General features: G+C 30.7%; 3 protein-coding genes across 3 annotated transcripts in view; 1 reads left to right on the top strand and 2 right to left on the bottom strand.

Annotated features, from left to right (window-relative positions):
• Positions 1-1,737: 1,737 nt before the first annotated feature.
• On the bottom strand, positions 1,738-5,543 carry LOC115880963 (RNA-binding protein 28). The gene is made up of 4 exons (XM_030898309.1): positions 5,410-5,543; positions 4,632-5,353; positions 4,215-4,392; positions 1,738-2,571 (listed from the first exon to the last, which is right to left on the bottom strand). The coding sequence occupies exons 1-4, from the start codon at positions 5,423-5,425 to the stop codon at positions 1,757-1,759; spliced, it is 1,731 nt and encodes a 576-aa protein (XP_030754169.1). The 5' UTR covers positions 5,426-5,543; the 3' UTR covers positions 1,738-1,756.
• A 297-nt stretch (positions 5,544-5,840) lies between these two features.
• On the top strand, positions 5,841-14,872 carry LOC115880958 (protein arginine N-methyltransferase 1). Its single transcript, XM_030898300.1, has 8 exons — positions 5,841-5,850; positions 5,926-6,264; positions 6,322-6,440; positions 6,500-6,694; positions 6,750-6,937; positions 7,632-7,858; positions 7,926-8,285; positions 14,232-14,872. The coding sequence occupies exons 1-8, from the start codon at positions 5,841-5,843 to the stop codon at positions 14,339-14,341; spliced, it is 1,548 nt and encodes a 515-aa protein (XP_030754160.1). The 3' UTR covers positions 14,342-14,872.
• Positions 14,367-22,121, bottom strand: part of LOC115880959 (alpha-N-acetylgalactosaminidase) — a 90,771-nt gene continuing 83,016 nt past the window's right edge. The window contains exons 7-9 of the mRNA XM_030898301.1: positions 21,822-21,986; positions 19,687-19,759; positions 14,367-14,572 (exon numbers count right to left, since the gene is read on the bottom strand). Coding sequence (XP_030754161.1) covers positions 14,448-14,572; positions 19,687-19,759; positions 21,822-21,986 — 363 coding nt within the window. The 3' untranslated portion in view covers positions 14,367-14,447. The remainder of the gene's footprint in view (positions 14,573-19,686; positions 19,760-21,821; positions 21,987-22,121) is intronic.

The following is a 22,121-nucleotide window of genomic DNA, read 5'->3' as shown; positions in this document are numbered from 1 at the left end:
AAAAAAATCTTGAACTGAATTAAGTGGAAAGGCCGTCTAGAAATCTGTGACGTGATCATACGGGCTGTATAGGCTTGGTGCAATCTCCACCGGTGCTGCCACCATCGGAGAATATCGTAAACAACTAGTATATACAAATACACAGGTTTAAATAGCGAGTATACGAAAAATGTATTATTTAATTATTCTAAAAGTGTCAGGAAGTATAATTTGTGAAAATTCTAAAAATAGAAAGTAAATATATATTTTCATATCTTCAGAAGGTCTAACTTATATTATAATAAAAAAATGTCTATACCTATGTGGCGGATTCATCTTTCCAAAAAAATCGTTTATGGGTATTTCGCCACTGCACTGCAAGAAAATCTACAAAATAAAATAATTATTTTTAACAGAACTTCCAACGGTTTCTTGTAGACGTATCTGTTTTAAAAAAGTAAAGTGTTCTCGAATAGTTGAATTTAAATATATTAAATAGTTTTTTTTCTTTATTCTTTGTATATTTTTTTTGCTCCCGACGCGACGACGGAAAGAGATAACTTTCCGAAACATTAAGGATTTTTTTCTTTGTTAGGCAGATTCGTATTACTGTAAACATAACTTCTGACAAGCAGCGTCCGTTTAGGTTTAACGCAAAAGTGTTTACAAAAAATAATTATTTTATTTTGTATTATAATTTATTATTCCGGTTAAAAAAAAATTTAGATGAGTTCAACTACGGTAGCGAGCATAGTTTTAATCACCGGTTTTGCTAGTGGGGCATAATTGGGGCTATTTCGGCCATAACGGAATTTTTGAAGGTACATAATTATAATTTTAGGAGATGTTTATAAAACATTTAGTCACTGGTTGATTAAAGAAAGTATACCATTAAGACTGCAAATTATATTTTATGCTCTCATAGTATATTGCAATTTGTTTACTCACTTGTTCCGTCGAACTGCTTGAATCCATTTTTGCTTTTGATCAAATAGGTGTGAGAAACTATGAAGCTATAAAATGTTTCGGGAGAGTTAAATATCGGGGTAAGTTGTGTTATTGAATGTTATTGCACCCAACAACGCAACGCCCTAATTACGCTCTCCTTTACGCGATAAATTTTTTCGGCAATTTTATTAACATTTGAAATTGTCACAACACAACACGACGCCTAGTTCGATTTTTTTCACTTATTTTTTACTAGCCGAAACAGCGCTACATCACACAAACTTCGTACTTGAGTGCTTTTTAGTCTCAATAACTACACTAGCAAAAAACTAAAATACTTAAATATTATGACAAAACCACGATTTCAATATTATTTTAATGCAATCAACATGAACTGTAACCTGGACAGCGTGAAACACATAGCGAAAATTTCTGATTTCTGCCGTATAGAGCGCCGCGGTCGGAATTTTTCGAAATCAACTGAAATGCGCCAAGGCTATAAAAATAAAGTTTAGACCATTCCCATTAATATATTTTTGTAGTAAAATTCCATGTTTTTGTAGCTTCACCAAACACAATGCTATAATTTATAAACCGCGGGTTAAAATTCCAGTGTATTTGCTAGTCTTTAATCTGCCTTACCTTATTGATAATCTTACGTCTTGACCGACCTAGGACAGAAAACCGTCTACAAAACTGCCGTCATTTTTCTAGATTGTCTTTCGTTTTCTCCGACAGGTAAAACGATATATGTGGACAAGGCTTTACTGTATCTTCGCGTCATGTTTCAGGAATAAATCAAATTAAAATATATTTTACAAAACAAAATTTACTCATACCATTTTGATTTTTTAACAACATTATTATCCAGAATTTTTCTATAGTCGTTTACTAACTTAGAGAAAGTATCATCTTTCGTTTTATTCACAATTTTCTGCTTTGGCTGTTTAGTAAAATCTTTTCTTCGTTCCGACAGTGGCTTCTTGGTCATCTTATTTTTCTTTTTCTCTTTTTTCACATTTTCGTAATGCATTTTTGCCTGTACGTTCAGTTTATATCGACTCCTCATTTTCTGGACGGCACCCTCTTTGCTAGTGATACCTGCGAATGGTTTTACTTCAGAACTAGATTCAGTAGCCAACTTGGTGTTGTCTTTTTGGACTAAACTCGGATCAAACTCTTTTGATTTCGGATTTTTTAACTTGGATTTTTGTTGGCGTTTCGTTTTGGCATTTAATGCGGATTTGTTTTCTATACTGAACGTAATAATAGGTCGTTTTTGTGGTGAAAATATATTTGGATTATTATTTAATGATCGTAGTGCTTCTAATGCATTCTCGTGCTTCGTAAATGCTACAAATCCATATTGTTTTGACTCGCCTATACCATTTGCATCCAATTTTCTCAAATTACGCATTATTCTAGCTTCCCTTACAACGGCGTCTTTACCACCATGTTTTTTGAATAACATGTTTAATTTTCTATCGTCCCAAGTGGCGGGTAAGTTATGTACTACTACTCTATCTCTCGATACAAATGTATTTAAATTTCTTAACATTTGAGTTTTGTATTGTTCAATTTGTAAGCGTTTGGTCATGTCGCTTTGAGATACTCCTTCAGCTGCTTTTGTTCCCGCCAAAATAACTAAAAATTACAATTATTAGTAGTTTTGTAATAGAGAACGTTTCCATTTGTGACGAGGGAACGTCCACCATTTTTTTTTTTCGAGAATAATAAGAAATAACCAGAAAATTCAGAACAAAATTTCAACCACTTTATTAAATTCAGCCCATTTTGTTTGAGCTAATTATAAATTCTCAACATTGCTTCTTTTTCAAACAGAGGCCCTTTTAAAAAGAAACTAGTCTCATTAATGTAGAATCGAAAAACAAAATGGTTGAATGGTGAGCGATGCCCATATAACAAATCACAGTCTAGGCCAAGTCTGGGCTAATTATAAGAATATGCAGTGTCGGGCATTAGCGCGTCGGGTATCTGTAGCTCCTAGAATAAAAAACTTGGGCATTTTGCTTAAATGCAAACCTAAAGTATGTAGTAGGATGTTTTTCAGGAAAATATTTTATCTTCTATATATAGAGTGGCTCAAAAAAGTGTGAGTGGAACGTCGGGATGATTTTTTTTAAATGGAACACCCTTTATATTATTGCATTTTTCTTTTCCTTTCATATCACTTTACATAATCCCAAGATATGAGTAAATATATTTCGATAGTTTCAAAGATATTACCTTCATTAAGAACTGTCCTGAAATCAAAACTATCTTAGGTATTTACTTCAGATGGTCTGTACTTAGTTTGCTATAAATATGGTAATTGTAAGTCATACTGGATGTTTAAAATTCTACGCTAAACTTTCTAACATAACATATAAAATATCTTTTCTTTGTTTTTTTTTAAATGGAACACCATAAACCAGTAACTTTTTTTCAATAGATGGGGAATTAAAAAATGAACATTTCAAAATTTTTAACGGTTTTGCAAATATTCCCGGTTTTATATTTCATATTACATTTTCCACGGTAAATTTTTATCAAAAGCACCCAATGATTTTTCTCGTATTTTACCGTTGAAAGAGCCATATGAAATAATACTTGATTGTATCTGCGAAACCATTAAAAAAAATTAAATATTTTAAATCGGACGCGCGTTTCGTTAACCATGTTAGCACCATCAGCAGATGATTAAAACTACTTTTGGTGTATTGTGGTGATTTAGTGTTTTATTTTGCTGTGTAACACCAAAGGTTCCAACCCCCCACTGTAATACATTAAATGCAAAAAATATTTAATTTTTAACTCTCCGTTTAATAAAAAAATAATATAGAAGGTGTTCTATTTAAAAAAAAACAAAGAAAAAATATTTTATAATTTAAAAAGTTTAGAGTAAAATTTTGAACACCCTGTATGATTTAAGATTACGATATTTATAGCAAAGTAAGGATAGACCATCTAAAGTAAATACCTAATATAGTTTTGATTTCAGGACAGTTCTTGTATTTGTAATAGGTTGGAAAATATATTTTTTTGTTTATTTATTATCTCTGAAAAGGAAGTCAAAAATGCAATAATATACACGTTATTTCATTTAAAACAAACCATCCTGATCCACTCACACTTTTTTGAGCCATCCTATAGGCTACAGATGCCTGACATACTATTGCCGAACCCTGTTCGGGGCAACTTTGGACAAAACAGAAGGCAACAAATGAAATCAGCAAAAAAAGAAAAAATTGTGAAAACACCAAAAAAATACTGTTTTTTTTTCTTACCTCCTTCCTTTACCAGATACAAATTTCTTGTGTCTCTAGGTCTCGACTTTTGATCCTTTTCAGATTGAATTTTATGTTTCAAATCATTTCGATCTAAGGCAGGGTGACAGTCTAACACATTCCCTAATAAAGTTAATTCAGTTCCAGCAGTTAGAGCTTTCTCAGCATCTTCTTTGTTCTAAAAATGTATCACTAGAATAATTTAAATAAAATACACAGTATATAACTAAAAATAAGTGCAATAAAATTAAAGGAGTGACAAATAAATTCTGCTGGAATATTTTATTATAATTTCAATATTTCCAATAGATTTTCAAACATTTTGATATTTAATACAGATGTTTTCTTTTTTTTTAATTAAAACACTTCCAATTTTTTGTTGTTTATACTTGCACTCTGAATTTTGAACATACCTACCACAAATTTAACAAATGCGGTACCTTTGGAATGCTCTGTTATTTTGTCAATACAGACCAATGCATAAAATATAGGGCCATATTGTGATAAACAATTCTTGAGATCTTCATTGGTTGCATCAAATGGTACATTTTTTATAAAAACCGTTCTGCCCTCAGAAACGTCATGAGACATAAACGGTCGCCTATCATTTGTTGTAGAATGCAAAGACGACTTATCTATATCAACCTCTGGGTCCAAGTCTTCTGGTTTATTTTCCAGTTTTACTAAAATATCATTTTCATTGAGAGTCTCACTCTTTATTTCAACTTCTTCCTTTTTTATTTCGTCTTTAATGTCAATCGTGGTTTGTTTTTTGTAGAGCTTTTTGGGTTTGGCAATATCTACTTTTATGTTTCGACCCAGAAATGGCTGATTATTTGTATAGTGTTGTGCCTTCCTTGCAAACTGTACCAACTGAAATTGAACAAAAGCACATCCAACAAGTTTACCGTCGGGCTTCTTTAAAACTTCAACATTTGTTACTTCTCCGTATTGTTGAAAGTGTTCTCGTATACTTTCCTCTGTCGCTTTGAACGACAAGTTTCGTACCACCAATCTGGCCCGCTTATGTTTAAGTAGATCCTTCGCTTTTTTTTGATCTACAAAAGGTCTGCTCTTAGATTTTTTAAACTTCGAAAATTTGGCTTTCTTTCCATCTTTATTTGTAAGTATTAGTGTATCTACAAGGTTAACATTAACAAATGACCTATGAAAAGGAAAACTACGAAATTGTTACCTTGCTTAGTCTTCATAATTAATCTTTCGTGACTTTTAAAATATTTTATAGTTTACTTAAAATTATCAAAACAAAGGTTTTTAACATGTTTTTAACCTAACTTTTCCCACGTTGTGTCTGACAACAGTGACAGAAAAGAAAAATTATTTATTTTGGATTGCCCTGGCAGCTGTAGCCATAAAACCAACTTTGAACCAACTAAATGGTCCGTGAATGACGTAAACTATCACATGAAAATGGCCATTATTTAACTCTATCTAAACTGATTTATTTACCCAGTCCATCCATTATCCACAGAAAATATGAAAAAAAATCCAATTTACTGTCTTCTGTGGATGTAAGATAACCTAAATCCCAAAAATTCAAAGTAACCTAGACAAAATACGGTAAAATTTGTGTTTGATTCTTTTATATAGCTTTAATTAATAATTATGGCTGAAGGTAAATATTCGTTTTCTTCTCTTATAAATAAGGTCACATTTTTACCCACTTAGTGATTTTAAAAATGGCTTGTAGCTTTACCAGATATTTCTCCAACATGCTTTATAGCTGAAGATGAAGATTCCGATGAATGGGACGAAATGGAACCGCCTGGAGAACAAACGACTTGTCTCTTTTGTTCTTTACAATTTCACACTATTGCAGTTGCTTTGGATCATTGTCGTACCGCTCATAATTTTGACTTACTTGCATTAAAAAACAAGTATAATATGGATTGCTATTCGTATATTAAAATGATCAACTACATCAGGTTACAAAAGCCTGATCCAACAGTCCTTTTAAATTCTACAATTGCACTATGGGATGATGATTGTTACCTTAAACCAGGAGAAATGGAACCTTGGTTAATGTATGGTAAGATTAGTCATGACTAACTAGAGGTCCTAGTTTACTTTAATGGTTTAATTATAGATTTTGATGATCTGGGAAGTGCTCCTTCAACTCCACATTATGCAGTTGATGGAAAAACCCCGATAAGCAACTTAAACTTTGCTGAATTGCAACAGCATATACATAATCTCAATTTGCAAGTAAAAAATTGAATAAATTAATTAATTGAAATTTATTATTTTATGGAGAGTTTTTTTAGCTAAAACAGAGGGACATGCTAATTGAGAGCTACCAAAAGGATATGGATAAAATGAAACAAATAACCAGGACTCTAGTTGACACGGCAGATTCTAAAACGAAAGAATTTTCCTTAGATAATAAACCTTTAGTAACAGATAGTACAGATTACTTTAATTCCTATGCACATTTTAGTATTCACTATGATATGTTAAATGTATTTAATAAGTTACCTACAAAGAAAATAAACATTTCTGAAGTATTTTTTTTAGGACAAAGTAAGAACTGAAAGTTACAGGGATGCCATATTGAAAAATTCAGATTTATTTAAGGACAAAACGGTTCTTGATGTTGGTTGCGGAACAGGAATATTGTCAATGTTCTCTGCTAAAGCGGGAGCTAGCTCAGTATATGGCATTGATCAATCTGAAGTTGTTTATAAGGCAATGGACATTATTAGGTAAGTTAAATGGTTGAAAACAAATCACAAATATTTAATATATATAGATTTGCCATTAAAGTCCCATTCTAAAAATATTATAATTAAAAACTCCCAATATAGAAAAACAACCTTAAACCAGAAACCTGATTCGATTTCAAATATCTTCATTTAAGGTTTATTTGCATTTAATCGACGCGTTTGAAAGTTATTAAAGGTTAAAGTTTAACTTCAAATTGTATATATGATAATAAAATATGATACTTTATGTTTTTGAACCATTATTTTGTGATGAAATATAAAAAATTGTGGAAATTATATACAATTTGAAGTTGAAATTTAACCTTCAGTAACTTTCATACGAGTCAATTAAATGAAAATTCATATCAGACCTTTTTTGAAGACAGTTGAATTTCCTACAAGAACATGTATTTTACAAAACGGTGATTCATAAGGAGAAGAACACAATAAAATTAAAAAAAAATTGTTTCTCTGTGTTATTTAAACGGGAAATACCAAATCACAATGAGACACATCTTAATATTAATATTAAAAGCTCAAACTTTACCAGAATTTTTGTTCATCATTTTTGCCACTAGACAGGAAATATGTTTACAGAATTGCACTGCTGTTTAATATAGAATATGTAAATAATCTTGGTTATATATTATGACATCTATTTTTTATCAGATATATTAATTAAACTATTTTTAAGAGAAAATAATTTACAAGACACAATTCATCTTATTAAAGGACAATTAGAAAAAACTAATTTACCTGTAGAAAGAGTAGATATTATTGTCTCAGAATGGATGGGCTACTTTTTATTGTTTGAGGGAATGTTGGACAGTGTTCTTTATGCAAGAGACACATATTTAACTAAGGGAGGCACAATTGTTCCCAATAAATGCACAATTAGTTTAGTGGGAATATCTGATCCTGGTAATTTGTAATAAATCAGTGATGATAGAGTTTAATTTTAGTAGTATTAATAAGAATAATATTTTAGTAAGATATTCTAATCTTTTGGACTTTTGGGATGATGTTTATGGATTTAGCATGAAATGTATGAAGCCAGATATTTTACAAGAGGCTGCAATAGAAACTGTCCCTAAAGATAAAATACTAACAGAGTCGGCTGTTGTAGCTGAAATAGATCTGATGACTTGCTCGACAAATGTTTGTAATTTTAAGAAAGACTTTACTCTAACTGCTTTAAGGAATGGAACTTTAACATCAATAGCTGGCTATTTTGATACAATTTTTGATCTTCCTGTAGAAGTAAAATTTTCCACTGGACCCGAGTCGGAGAAAACTCATTGGCAACAAACTATATTTTATCTTAAGGATCCTGTTGAACTCAAAGAAGGTAAAAAAACTTGATTGCTTGGTCACAAAATATCTTAACTATGCAGAAGCTACAGTTAGCGTCTGCTGTTTGAAGTAGGTTTCCTAAAATGTTTGACCTTGAAGGTGCATCATATTATTTTGAGGGTTAAACACACTTACGGTGAAAAAAATATCTAGATTTTTATTAATTTTTTAATTAACTGAGAAGGATGATTTCTTTATAATACAGGGTGACCCCTCTCATACGATGTGGAGGCTTCAAGGGGGACGTATGTAGGTTAATTCAGAGTACTTTTCAAAAATAGAGATTTCTACAGGGTGTCCCCAAAAAAAGTTATATATCAAAGTTGTGTTTTTTGTAACGGAACACCCTATATATTAATTGCTTTTTCGGATTCTGGGAGAAAAATAAAGGTGAGTTTTATAAGACTAGTATATGACTAAAATGTAAGGTTTTTGGCATATTTAACATTTTCTAAAAATAAAGAACAATTTTTAAATTACAATAAAAGCTACCTAAATTGTAATTTACCCTGTATAGCCTAATATGTAGTTAAATTAACTATTGTACTTTAAATGTATTAAAACTTGATCCATAAAAAGTATACAGGGTGAGACAAAATTAATATTGAAAATTGGTCACCTTTAAAAGCAAGTGACTCTTTTATTTTAAATGGAACACCCAGTATATTATTCCGATATTCAATGGAGAATTCATGTTTCTTCAAATACTATTAAGGTTTCCTACATACAAGGTGGCCCATAGAAAACGTACCGCAAGGCATAACGGCCAGGGTATTTATTTTTTCAAAAAATCCAAAAACACGTCAATTTTGTTTGTGAGGGGGACAACTTTTGCCCCAAAAATGATTGCAAAATATTCAACCCTCTAAGCGGGGGTGTCATCCCCCAACTTTTGTCAAATGGAAAGGGGGTCAAGTGGCGTTGCAATGAAAAGAGCTTTCTATTCTCTATATTTCCCCGCTTCGTTTTTGAAAATCGGTCGAGTCATTGAGAAAATATGAAGGATTGAAATTTGAAAAGTTTATTTAAGCATTTATCAGAGTAAATGATAATTAAGGATAAATTCGACCAATTTGCTGTTTTTTCTTATTATTTCTAGATGTTTACGCATTTTTTACTTGCCACAACGTTGAACGATCAGGTGCGGTAGTTGCTAGATAGCTGTTCTGTGACTTGTACGTTGAAGTTCTTCTCAATATCGTTAAACTGACCCACAATAGAATTTCCAAAAATTACCATCCCACGCGTTCAATTTCTGAGGGTTTTGTGTGTGCACCTTGTGAAAGACCCTGGGGTTGTCCTCAGCCCAGTACCGACAGTTGTGCCGATTAATTACACCGTTCAAAAAGAAAGTACACTCATCCGAAAAACACACATTAAATAGGAAATTATTATCATTCGCCACTCGTTCACTCATAGTTTCACAAAATTGCAAGCAACAATCAAAATCGTCTTCGTTGAGTTCTTGTACCACCTGAATTTTGTATGGGTGGAACTTGTGTTTTTTTAATATCCTTTGGAAACTTGTACGATTCCCGCCGGTCTCATTGGCTAATTTTCTTGTACTCAGAATACTGTCCATGGGAACTTGGCCCAATACGAATACCTCCATAGCTTCATTTACTACAGGATTTTCCCTCTGCCTCTTTTTATTCATAACGGAACCAGTTTCGCGAAATTTTGCTACTAACTGGCGAACAATTTTGCCATAAAGGTGTTTGTCAGGAACCCGATTGCAAACATCTAGAAATAATAAGAGAAAATAGAGACTCGCTCGGTTTATATTCAATACTAGAATTTAAAGGACTAATATAAAATACAGGGTTGTTCACCACATACGACACGGAGTATTGTAGCTAAACGATGAGATTTTTACAAATTGTAAGTTTGGGGTTCGTTGAAGGACTATTAGAGCTACAATTTAAAAATATTTTTACAAGATACAGAGTGTCCCAAATAAATAAAAAATATCAAAGTAGTATTTTTTTAAATGGAACACCCTGTATATTATTACATTTTTAGTTTCTACGATTAAAATAAAGGTAAATTTGATTAAGGTTTATTATACTTAAACCTGACCGTTTTTGAAATATTTTCAATTTTGTGAAATTGCAGTAAAAATTTTAAAGCTTCAATTCTCCAAGGGTATCAATGTTTTTAATACTAAATATTTAATAAAGTTTATTTATTGATCAGTTATTGTGTTGCAATAATAAAAATAATACTACCTTATACAGACTGTCTAAAAATTTATTTTAAATAATTATTAGCTTCAAACGGCAATAACTTCTTTAATTTAAATGGAATGCCCTGTATATTTTACGAGAATCAGATGCACAATTAAATTGTCTATCAAATTGTATTATACCATTTTTTACGTATCCCTTCAAGTTTTCGTAGAAAATGCATTATAGTGAATTATATCGACAATATTAGTATCTGTACTCTTTAAAAATTTGGTACATCTTTAAAAATAATCTAAAATGTCATAGTCCATGGGTATATTGATAAATAAGTTCTAAATTACAAGAAAATGCATTTTCTACGGAAACTTAAAGAGATAGGTAAAAAATGGTATAATATAATTTGATAGACAATTAAATTGTGCATCTGATTCTCGTAAAATATACAGTGTGTTCCATTTAAATTAAACAAGTTATTGCTGTTTGAAGCTAATAATTATTTAAAATAAATTTTTAGACACTCTGTATAAAGTAGTATTATTTTTATTATTGCAACACAATAACTGATCAGTAAATAAACTTCAGTAAATATTTAGTATTAAAAACTTTGATACCCTTGGAGAAATGAAGCCTTAAAATTTTTACTGCAATTTCACAAAATTGAAAATATTTAAAAAACGGCAAGGTTTAAGTATAATAAACCTTAATCAAATTTACCTTTATTTTAATCGTAGAAACTGAAAATGTAATAATATAGAGGGTGTTCCGTTTAAAAAAATACAACTTTGATATTTTTTACTTATTTGGGACACTCTGTATCTTGTAAAATTATTTTTAAATTGTACCTCTAATAGTCCTTCATCGAACCCAAAACTTACAATTTGTAAAAATCTCATCGTTTAGCTACAATACTCCGTGTCGTATGTGGTGAACAACCCTGTATAGGATCTTCTTTCAATGCGCAGTAGTGAATTCAACGTTTCCAGTAGCTAGACTGGCCCGAACGCTGTTCCAGAGAGCATAGTAAAAGATATATCAATGAGCCAGATTTCTTAAAATACTTGTTTTCCCGACGTTGCTTGCTCTCGTACTAATAGCTATTATTTTGTTGTGAGGTTTTGTTTTGTATTTAATTTAGTAAAAACACACGCAGAAAGAAATGCATTTTAAAATAAAATTATCAAACGTGATTACGAGAGATTAAAAGGGAAATATTATCTAGGAAGGTGCATTTAGTCCGACTGTTCTTTTTTTTCATAATTTTTGTATATTTTGATGGAAAATACAGGGAGAAATGGGTAAAATTGAGAAAGAAAAGTAGTTTCTCTTTTTGTCCAATCTGTAGTTTCAATTCGTCATAAAATTTGATTTGTACATAAAATTTAAAAAAAAATCAATAAAAAGATAAAATACCGTGCTGGTAACTCATACTTTTAGGTCGGTATTTACATGTGGGGCAGTAATGGTGGGTTCATGCTTCTGATCTTAGCCCTAACACTAAGAATATGAATCAACGTTAAGGAATGCTAGCGTTCTTGTTTCCGTTGTATCGATTCTCGGGTGTGGGAATCGAACCTGTACCTCTACGCCACCGGGCACCTACGATAAGTTTATAATATGTATAATCTGTGCTAATGCTAATTCAAAACTGAATCGCGCATCCTAAAAACTAGGGGTTTTAAGAATTCTCGTCTTTTCCCAGCCAACCGGACGCCGTTTTTTTCGGTATCAAGACGGTATTTGATATATATACTTGCGTATTTTTCATGACATTGCAATATTATGGTACCATGAAACATATCAAGTGATACCGTAATATAGTACCATATTACGATACATGGCGTTCGATTGGGCTTAAACTTGGTATATTACGTATCTTCAGTGACATTGTATTATTATGGTGCCATGGAGCATATAAAGAGGTACCTTCTATAGTACCATATTATGATACCAATTCCTGACGTTCATTTGGGCTCATATTTGATATATACTTGCATATTTTTGATGACATTGCAATATTATGGTACCATGAAGCATATCAAGAGGTACCATAATAGTACCATATACGATACCATTTCCTGGCGTGCGATTGGACTTATACTTGGTTTAGTAAGTATCTTCGGTGACATTGTAATATGATGGGACTATGGTGCATTTAAAGTGGTACCTTAATATAGTACCATATTACGGTACCACTTCCTGACGTTCGATTGGGCTCATATTTGATTATACTTGCGTATTTTTGATGACATTGCAATATTATGGTACCATGAAGCATATCAAGGGGTACCATAATGTAGTACCATATTACGATACCACTTCCTGACGTTCGATTGGGCTCATATTTGATTAAACTTGCGTATTTTTGATGACATTGCAATATTATGGTACCATGAAGCATATCAAGGGGTACCATAATGTAGTACCATATTACGATACCACTTCCTGACGTTCGATTGGGCTCATATTTGATTAAACTTGCGTATTTGTGATGACATTGCAATATTACGGTACCATGAAGCATATCAAGGGGTACCATAATGTAGTACCATATTACGATACCATTTCCTGGCGTTCGATTGGGCCAAAATTTGATATACATGCGTTTCTTTATAAAGATTTGTTTAATTAATAATTTAATTTATTTTACGAATTTTAATTTATTGTACGATGTCGTGACAGCAATTTTTATGCCGAACTAATATATTTTTAATTGTACCTGTGTCACTTTTTAAAATCTACCTAGGTCTATATAAATAACGTGGCAAACAGAAAGAAATTGTTATTATAGTATTTTTTAGTCAATTAACATTTTTTGTACTGCATTTTTATAAATCATTTCCATTATTTTATTAAATGTATATTTCATTACTAACGTTTCAGCATTAATAAATATCACTATCAATCGCCCTGTATATTAATAATTTTAAAGGTAATTAAAGTTATTTTCTTAGTTAACATAATAAAGTAGTGTATATTAAAGATGTATTTTGAGAGCATATGTTTTCTAATAATATACTTAAAATTAAAACTATTTTAAAAGCCAAACGAATAATTAATATAAGTGTATCTGACAAGAAACGAAGAATAGAAAGAAATTATTATACACCAGAAAAAGAATGGGATGCCAATTAAAGTCTTTTTGAATCTGGCAACTGTGCATATTTAACCGAGCTTCAAGGCCGTCGACGTGCCGTTGATCTACGTCGATCCAAAACCGAAAGTTGAAAACTTCCAATTATATTCTGATTATGATATTGTCGCGCCATCTAGTACTTTATTTGTGTAATTTTAGCTCTTTCATTACGAGTATTTTTCTGTTGCGTAGCTAGATATTCTGTGCTACAATTTTAAGTACTGTGGGTCGACCGCTCGACCGCGACGAATCTGCTATATCTTCTTCCACGTCTCTTAGAAATGTGCAGTTTTTCGGTTTATTTTCATACGATTGGCAACCTTTTTACTGTTCTCTCTTTGTTCAGTACATTATAAACGCATTGTACTCTTACATACGGAAATCTCGACCCAAAACTAATCTTTGCCAGCCCTTAGTATAAGAAAATTACATTTTTACAATAGATATTAACAGTCAACAGAACGGTTTTAACAGGCGTCATTAAAATGAAGGATTAAACATGAGAAATAGACTGACTTATAGACTTAATAAACTGAAAAAGACGCTCTTGTAGCTACTGCATTGTTAAATACCTACTTGGTGTCACTTATTGTATTTTATTTTATTTTCTTTTTATTTTTAGGACAATCAATAAATTGCTCAATTTCTTGCTCCAGATTAAAGAAAAACATACGAGGATTATATGTGATCTTAAATATTGGCAGTTCAAAATACGAATACATTGTTGACTAAGGTAAAAAAAAATGAAACACATTCATAGAAAACCGACTTAACTGTATTTAAAAATATACAAACTTATACTACAAAATAATTTATTTAGACACAATGAGAAAGGTATTTAAAATCCGTTATTCCTAATTCTAAATACTTGGTTCAGGGGACTGTATGCAGTTCTTTGTGTTGTGTAGTAGGTTGCTCTCCTGTCATAGTCTGATTGAACATCCGCTCTTAGAATCACCACTCCTAAAATAAATGTATTTTTGTTAATTTCAGTATTGTCAATACATTTTCATATCACATATATTAGATTAATGAAATAAACAAGATATCAAACAATTTAAATCTATAAGTCGTTATACATATACAATGTTATTTAAGTAATGATTCCATGATTCCAAATATGCCAATTGTATGTATCTAAGTTAGTTTTAAATTTTCTTTTATATTTTCACAGTGATATTATAAAGTTATAGCTTTGTAGTTGTGATCGTATATGATATATCAGTAAAAAAGAACCAATAAATATGATTTTATATAAAGTTATATATTGCTTATGTTTATATTTTCATCTCATACCTGATGGATTAACTTTCACTTTAATTTTTGTTTGGGGTGATAAAATTTCGTAATCCACATCTTCATACAAGTAATACTTAAGCTGGTACATGTAAGTTGTTATATTATATGTATTGTTAATTATTGCTAAACCTACTTAAATATGTAATAATTATCTGTTTCTAATCACCTTGTTGGAAATAGAATAGATAAAAACCATAACATCAATGTGTGTTTCTATTCTCCCGAATAGCAGGTGAATAGAAACACAAAAGTTATTTTTATTTAATATTTATATGCATATTTTTCAAAAATCAAATTATATGTATACGCAAAGAACAAACAAAGACCCATGTTTTAAAATATTCGGGAACATAATACCACATTTTTATCAACCGGTATATCGCTAATAGCCTACGAAACTGTTTCTATTCACCCCATTTTACGGTACAATGTTATTTAAGTAATGATTCCATGATTCCAAATATGCCAATTGTATGTATCTAAGTTAGTTTTAAATTTTCTTTTATATTTTCACAGTGATATTATAAAGTTATAGCCTTGTTTATATATTCTTAAAGTTGCCCAACCGACTAGACAAAATGTGCTGCCAACTGGAGGACAAATCGTAAACCTTTCGGGGCGGAGTCAAAAATATCGATTATTTTCGTTATTTTCCTCAGAGTAATGTAATAATATAGCCCGGGTTTCTGCGAACTTTAATAGTGATCAGCTGATTAAGAAATTTAAACAAAACTTTTATTTTATTGTAAATTGTGGATTATTTTTGCCTGTTATTTTAAGAATCCTAAACCGTATTAACAAACAAAGAAATTATTATTTCGATATGTTGGTACATTATTTATAATAATTTATGATAATGCTAATTGCTATTAATTAATATTTAAAAAAAGTTACATACCTATTTTAATTTGATTTAATGCAGGTTTATAAAAGAATCATTTCATTCTTAGATTATTTTATTCTAAATTGAGTGCTTTACGAATTTTACGATATTTTTTTTGAAAACATAAAACTTTTTACATTCTTGATGCCAACTAATTGGCATGGTATTATTGGTATGAAAATTAGCCAAGAAAGAAAAGAATTGGCTATACATTTTCGAAAAAAAAACATATTATACCTAGCTATATCGCTGAAAAGCTTAAAAAATGGCGCTTTTTATGAAGTCATGGCCAACTATGGTTTCCATTTAAAAAAACATAACGTTTGTGTCATATATGTCAAAAATGACAGGATTTAGAAGAAAAAAACATAAAACACAAACTCATTAGGTATGTGATTATCTACCACTGTTATGTGAAAACTTTTTGTCTAAAATACCGTATGATCGAATAAAAACGGCGTCAGCGATGGCTATGAAATGACGATCGATGATATTTCCCATATAATTTTACATATAAAATGACAGCGATCTTCATTTCATAGACATCGTTGACGCCGTTTTTATTCGATCATACGGTAGATTATAATGGGATTAGATACAAAAGTTTTAAAATAGCCAAAATTTGTTTTTTTTTTCGAAATATCTAGTAAGCCTTGAACTTCTCCGAAAAATCCGAAAGGCGCATATTAATGACCCCACAAAACTGCAATTCTTTCCCCATTTAACCGACTCTCTATCTCCAGTCACCAGTAGTTTCCGAGATACCCATAGAGAACATCGTAGGAAACTCACCCTGTGTAGTATTTAGAAACTAACTATTATTATTATTTGACTAGATTAATTTGATTAATAAGACTCGATTAATTTAATTTAAAATAAATTTGATCAGATTTTTTTTTCGTGTATTCTACTACCAGAAAACCAAAATTATATGATAATGCACTTTTCAACGAAGTTGAAGGAAGGTATAGTGTATCTATCACAATACTTAATAGAATTACTACAATTAGAAGAAAAACAAAAAAAAAATACCCAAATACCTTCACCTACTACTCATCTACAAAATAAACTAATATAATGTCTTATAAAAACACTACACAACTACTTCTTGTATTCTACACTGAAAAAATTATCAAACTTACTAAATAATCAAACAAAAAGAAAAAATAACCAAATTATCCCTTCACCTACTACTTAACTACAAAATAATAAACTATAAAAACACTACTAAACTATTTGTGGTATTCTACAGTAAACATTATAATTAAACGTAATAAAATTAATCTAATTTTACACTACAACCACTACAAAAAAATAAGAACATTTTTTAAAACTAGAAGAAACAGAACTTCGATACGTGCGACCAGTATAATAGATCAAGCGGACAAAGATTATAAAATACTTTAAAAATGTGCATTCAGAAAGAAAAAATATCTCGAAAATTATCTAAACAAACATTTTTTTTTCTTATCAGTAAAAAGCATCGGCCTCGTCGGCCTTGCGGAATTTGTCGGGTATTTACAATGGTCGAATTGTATAATTATAGTATTTTTAATACCTATTTAGAGGTACCAGCCGTTTTAGTAACTTAACGTATGCGGCTTCTTGCACCATCTAAACCCGCATGAAAAAAAATAGGTTATGACCTTTGTCATGTCAAATGCTTGACATATTTCTTATTGCATTGGCGGAGTGACTTGAAATTTCATATTATCAGTGGCGGTTTATAATAATAAAAATTAATTTTATGAAATTCTAAAGATGTTCACGTAATAAAAAAAATATAAAAGAAGCGTACTAATTTTAAAAATATTGTTTTATTAACTAGATACCGAGTTTTCTTAAAAAAATACCTATATTATTTAAGATCTCGATTTAAGGCTTATACTTATGCTTAATGTAGTAAACTATATTCACAAAACGATTTAGGATCTCGATTTAAGGCAATTCAAAAAGCGTCTGAAGCACTAAAAGTATAATAAATAATATAACAAGAAGTCGAGCAAGCAGTAATAATATTTATTTAAGGGCTCGTTTAAGTACAAATTCTAGATTTAAAAAAAATGACAACGTGATCTTAAAGGCTAAGTTTAATTATTTTCTAAATCAGAATAACTTTCGGAAAGTGATAGTTCATCATCGGATTCATTGGATACAGAGATCACCATAGGTTCGATGTTTAGTAGATCCAGTTTGTTTTCTACTTCCCATGCTTCAGAAATAATTTTCTCTGTATGTTTTATGTAATTCTGCCAGTGTTGCTCCGGTACATTATTTACAACGTCATTCCATACTTTTAACACTTCAGTAGGTGACCCTGCAGTTTTCATAATAGCTTGGTATAATGCCTTTTAGTTTCAGACCATACCATTTCGATGGCATTAAAATGGCAATGGTAGGGTGGTAGCCTGAGAACACAATGACCATGCTCGGCAGCGTATTTATCTAAATGATAATTTTTTTCCGGAAAAACTTGCTTTTCAATTATATTCCAAACAGCATCCTTTAAAATGTGATCTGGAAAAGGAATATTCTTCTTTTTGAGCCATTCTAACATGCGTGTTTTGCTCCAACTTTTTCTTGGGATTTCTTCATCCAGGCGACTGTGGTACGTTGCGTTATCCATTATAATTAACGATGGTTCTTCCAAGTTTACAATTAGTTGCTTTTTAAACCAGTTTTCAAAATTTTCGGTGTTCATGTTGTCATGGTAATCACCTGTTTTTTTATTGCATTTAAAAATTAGCGATGCATTTACCACAAAACCATTTTTATTACCGGCATGAACAATTACATATCGCGTCCCACTTCCAGTTTTTTTTAAATCACTGTGTTTAGTACCATCTTGCCACATTCTTCTATCCCCGCTTTTACTAAAAATCCATGTCTCATCCAGAAAAACAGGTGTAAAAAGCTTTTCACTTTTAGCAGCATGGTATTTGTTCAAAAATAATATTCTTTTTAATCTGATTCCAGGCATTTCCAATAACTGTTTTCTTCCATCCCGTTTTTTGAAATGAAAACCCATTTTTTTAATTCCCAAATATAACGAACTTTTGGAAATCTTAGTTTCTGGAGACTCTTAGAGTTTCTACTGTGATTTTATCCTTTCGCGCATACATTTTGTAAATTACTTCCCTCAAACAATGTAGGGTTTTCTTTGTAATTCGGATTTTGCTCCGGGAAACGCTTGCAGACATATTTCTTCTAAATTCGAAATCTGTAGCTCTGTTTGGTTTTTCTAGATTATATAATGTGCATTCTGGGACTTTTAGTGCTTCGGACGCTTTTTGAATTGCCTTAAATCGAGATCCTAAATCTTTTGAAAATAGTTTACTACATTAAGCATAAGTTTTTGGATTCATCAGAATATCGCATTTTTATATCTTATTTTGCGTTATGACATTAACATGAAACGTAACTTCAAAAACGTGACATCTAACAAATTATTAGTAATCGACGTTCATTTTTGTTGGTAATTTTTTGTTTCACCTGATTTATTAATAATAAATAAGGATGGTGTTATTCTAAATGGGTATTAAAAATACTATACCAGCTTTTATAGCATATCTAATAGACAAAAAGTATCTGCTCGATTAGTAACCAATTGGCATAGTACGAAAATTATCGATTTTTATTTTCTCTGTTTTTATTGGTCGCTACAAAATTCAGAGTAACAAAAAATATTTTTCTGTAGTAAATGACCGTGAAATACGCCCCGCCATCTGGTGCTTTACATCCATAAACGTCTTAGGTTGAGCTACTTTAAAAATCCATATACAAGGGTTATAGCTTTGTAGTTGTGATCGTATATGATATATCAGTAAAAAAGAACCAATAAATATGATTTTATATAAAGTTATATATTGCTTATGTTTATATTTTCATCTCATACCTGATGGATTAACTTTCACTTTAATTTTTGTTTGGGGTGATAAAATTTCGTAATCCACATCTTCATACAAGTCCTACAAAAAAAATAGGTTAGTTAAAATTGCTCGAAGGGTTTTACATAGTTTAGTAAAGCAAAATTGTGAAAAAATTATTGGGTTTCGTTATAAATTTTTAATTCTGATTTGTAATATACAGAGTGGTAGATCTCGATAAAATAAATTGATTGTTTCCTTAGCTTTTGAGAATCACTGGATTTTTTCTGTTTTAATTCCTCTACCAATTTAATCTACTACCTATATGTTGCCATATTATCAAGATATGATTTTTAACTTGTAATTGTATTTTGTACATATACGTGTATTACTTATTGTGTAACGTAAATTGAGTATAATCTATCAAATGAGAGTTGGTCAAACTACTCAGTACCGGGTGCATCTCAAAAGTGGCTCACCGCTATAACTTTTTTATTTTTTTCGATAAAGGCAATAAATAAAAAAAATATGACATAAATTAGGATTGATTGACGTATTCAATTGTTTTCGGTCACTTCCTGTTTCACCGGAAATGACTACAACTTTTAATTTTTTAATAGCACTCTCGGTATTTTTTTTACTTTATTAAATAGAAAATGACACTCTGAATAGAATGACGTATCACATGTCAACTTTTGACATTTTCGCATATGGTTTATTTGAAATTGTAACATGCGGTTCATAACGACATTTTGACTTGAAATACCAAGTGTGTGGTATCAATTTATTCTATTTATTTTATTTATATATTATATTATTTATATGCTCATTGGCATAATGAGCCATCCTCGTTCCATTTGAAAAAATTGACATAATTATGATTAAAAATACGATTCGGGCATCTTTTTACTGGGTAGGACAAAATACGAAAAACATTGACGATGAAATCTATTTTTCCAAGGCTCCTTGATTAAAAAGTAGTGTTTTTGACACAGCCTATACTCTACAGTATGTCCTCGGGTTGTCTTTACAAAAGGAAAAACTTTTTTATTGATATTTTCAGAAAAATGCATTCTTCATAAAAATTTTTGCTTATTTCGAAATGGATAATCCTCTTTAATACTTTTCCAAAATGCCATACAATTTTAGAAAAAATTAAGAAAAGCGTGAAAATATGTTTGATTTGTTTCTAAGTCCTAAAAATTAAAAGGCGTTTCTATAGTAATATCAATTCAATTTCATTCTTTGATAGATGGTTATTTCAGCATATTCATGAATTTTGATTAACGTCATATTTCTTGCGGTTGCTAAAGTATTACATTTTTACTATTACATTTTCCGATAACTATCGTCGCCCTTTCCGTGTCATTGAACTAAATAAATTTTGTGCTTCTTCAATATTTTAAAACAACAAAAAATACGACGTTAATTAAAATTCTATGAATAACAAAATATATCAAAGAATGAAAACGAAATTATATTACCATAGAAACGCGTTGTGATTCTTAGGACTTTTAACCATATTTTCATGTTTTTGGAATTCATGGAATTTTGAAAAAGTATAAACGGGATTAACCATTTTAGAACAAGCAAAATTTTTTATGAAGCATATATGAACATTTTTCTCAAAATATCAATAATAAAAAAGTTTTTCCTCTTGTAACGTCAATCCGGGGACATACTGTAGATTGCAATTTAAAATACGATTTTTTTAAGCGAGAATGTCTAAAGTTGACTTATGATGTATGTCATTCTATTCGGAGTCTCGTTTTCTATCTAATAAAGTAAAAAAATACCGAGGGTGCCATTTAAAAACCAAAATTTGTAGTCATTTCCGGTGAAACAAGAAGTGGCCAAAAACAACTGAATACGTCAATCAATCTTAATTTATGTCATATACTATCATACCAAATCTCGTTTTTTATCTGAAAAAAAAATAAAAAAAGTTATAGGGGTGAGCCACTTTTGAGACGCACCCGGTATACCAGTCCAGTTGTATCAGTTGTTGTCTGTCATTTTAATTACAGGTAAATTGTAGTTTCTGTCATTTTTTGAATGTCGTCTGTCGAAATATATCACGACTCGTTGGACTAGTATATCCGTTTTATATGTTAACATTATTTCTAGCTCACAATTTGCCTTAATATTGTTATGTTTTCCTTACTTCAACTCGATATCCAGTAGGTGAAGTGAGTCCTAACTCTTTGAGCGTTACAGCTACATCCGACGGAGTACCATCTGTACGCCTATTTACAAAGGCTATGGCATATGAGAAGTAATTTTGAAAGATTGGAGTTATAGGTCGAGACCATATTTCAATACCCTTGTGCTGAAAAGGAGAGTTTGTGAATTAGTAATTTTACAAAAGAATACTTTCTTTGGGTTGAGGAAATTTAATATTTATATTTTTTTTGAGTTGTTATTTATAAACTGTTATTTCCAAACTGTTGTATAAATAACAGAT

This window comes from Sitophilus oryzae, unplaced genomic scaffold (genome assembly GCF_002938485.1).
Source record: "Sitophilus oryzae breed Bouriz unplaced genomic scaffold, Soryzae_2.0 scaffold_1668_pilon_pilon, whole genome shotgun sequence".
NCBI classification, from domain to species: Eukaryota; Metazoa; Arthropoda; class Insecta; order Coleoptera; family Curculionidae; genus Sitophilus; species Sitophilus oryzae.
This window is presented reverse-complemented; position numbering and strand designations above follow the sequence as displayed.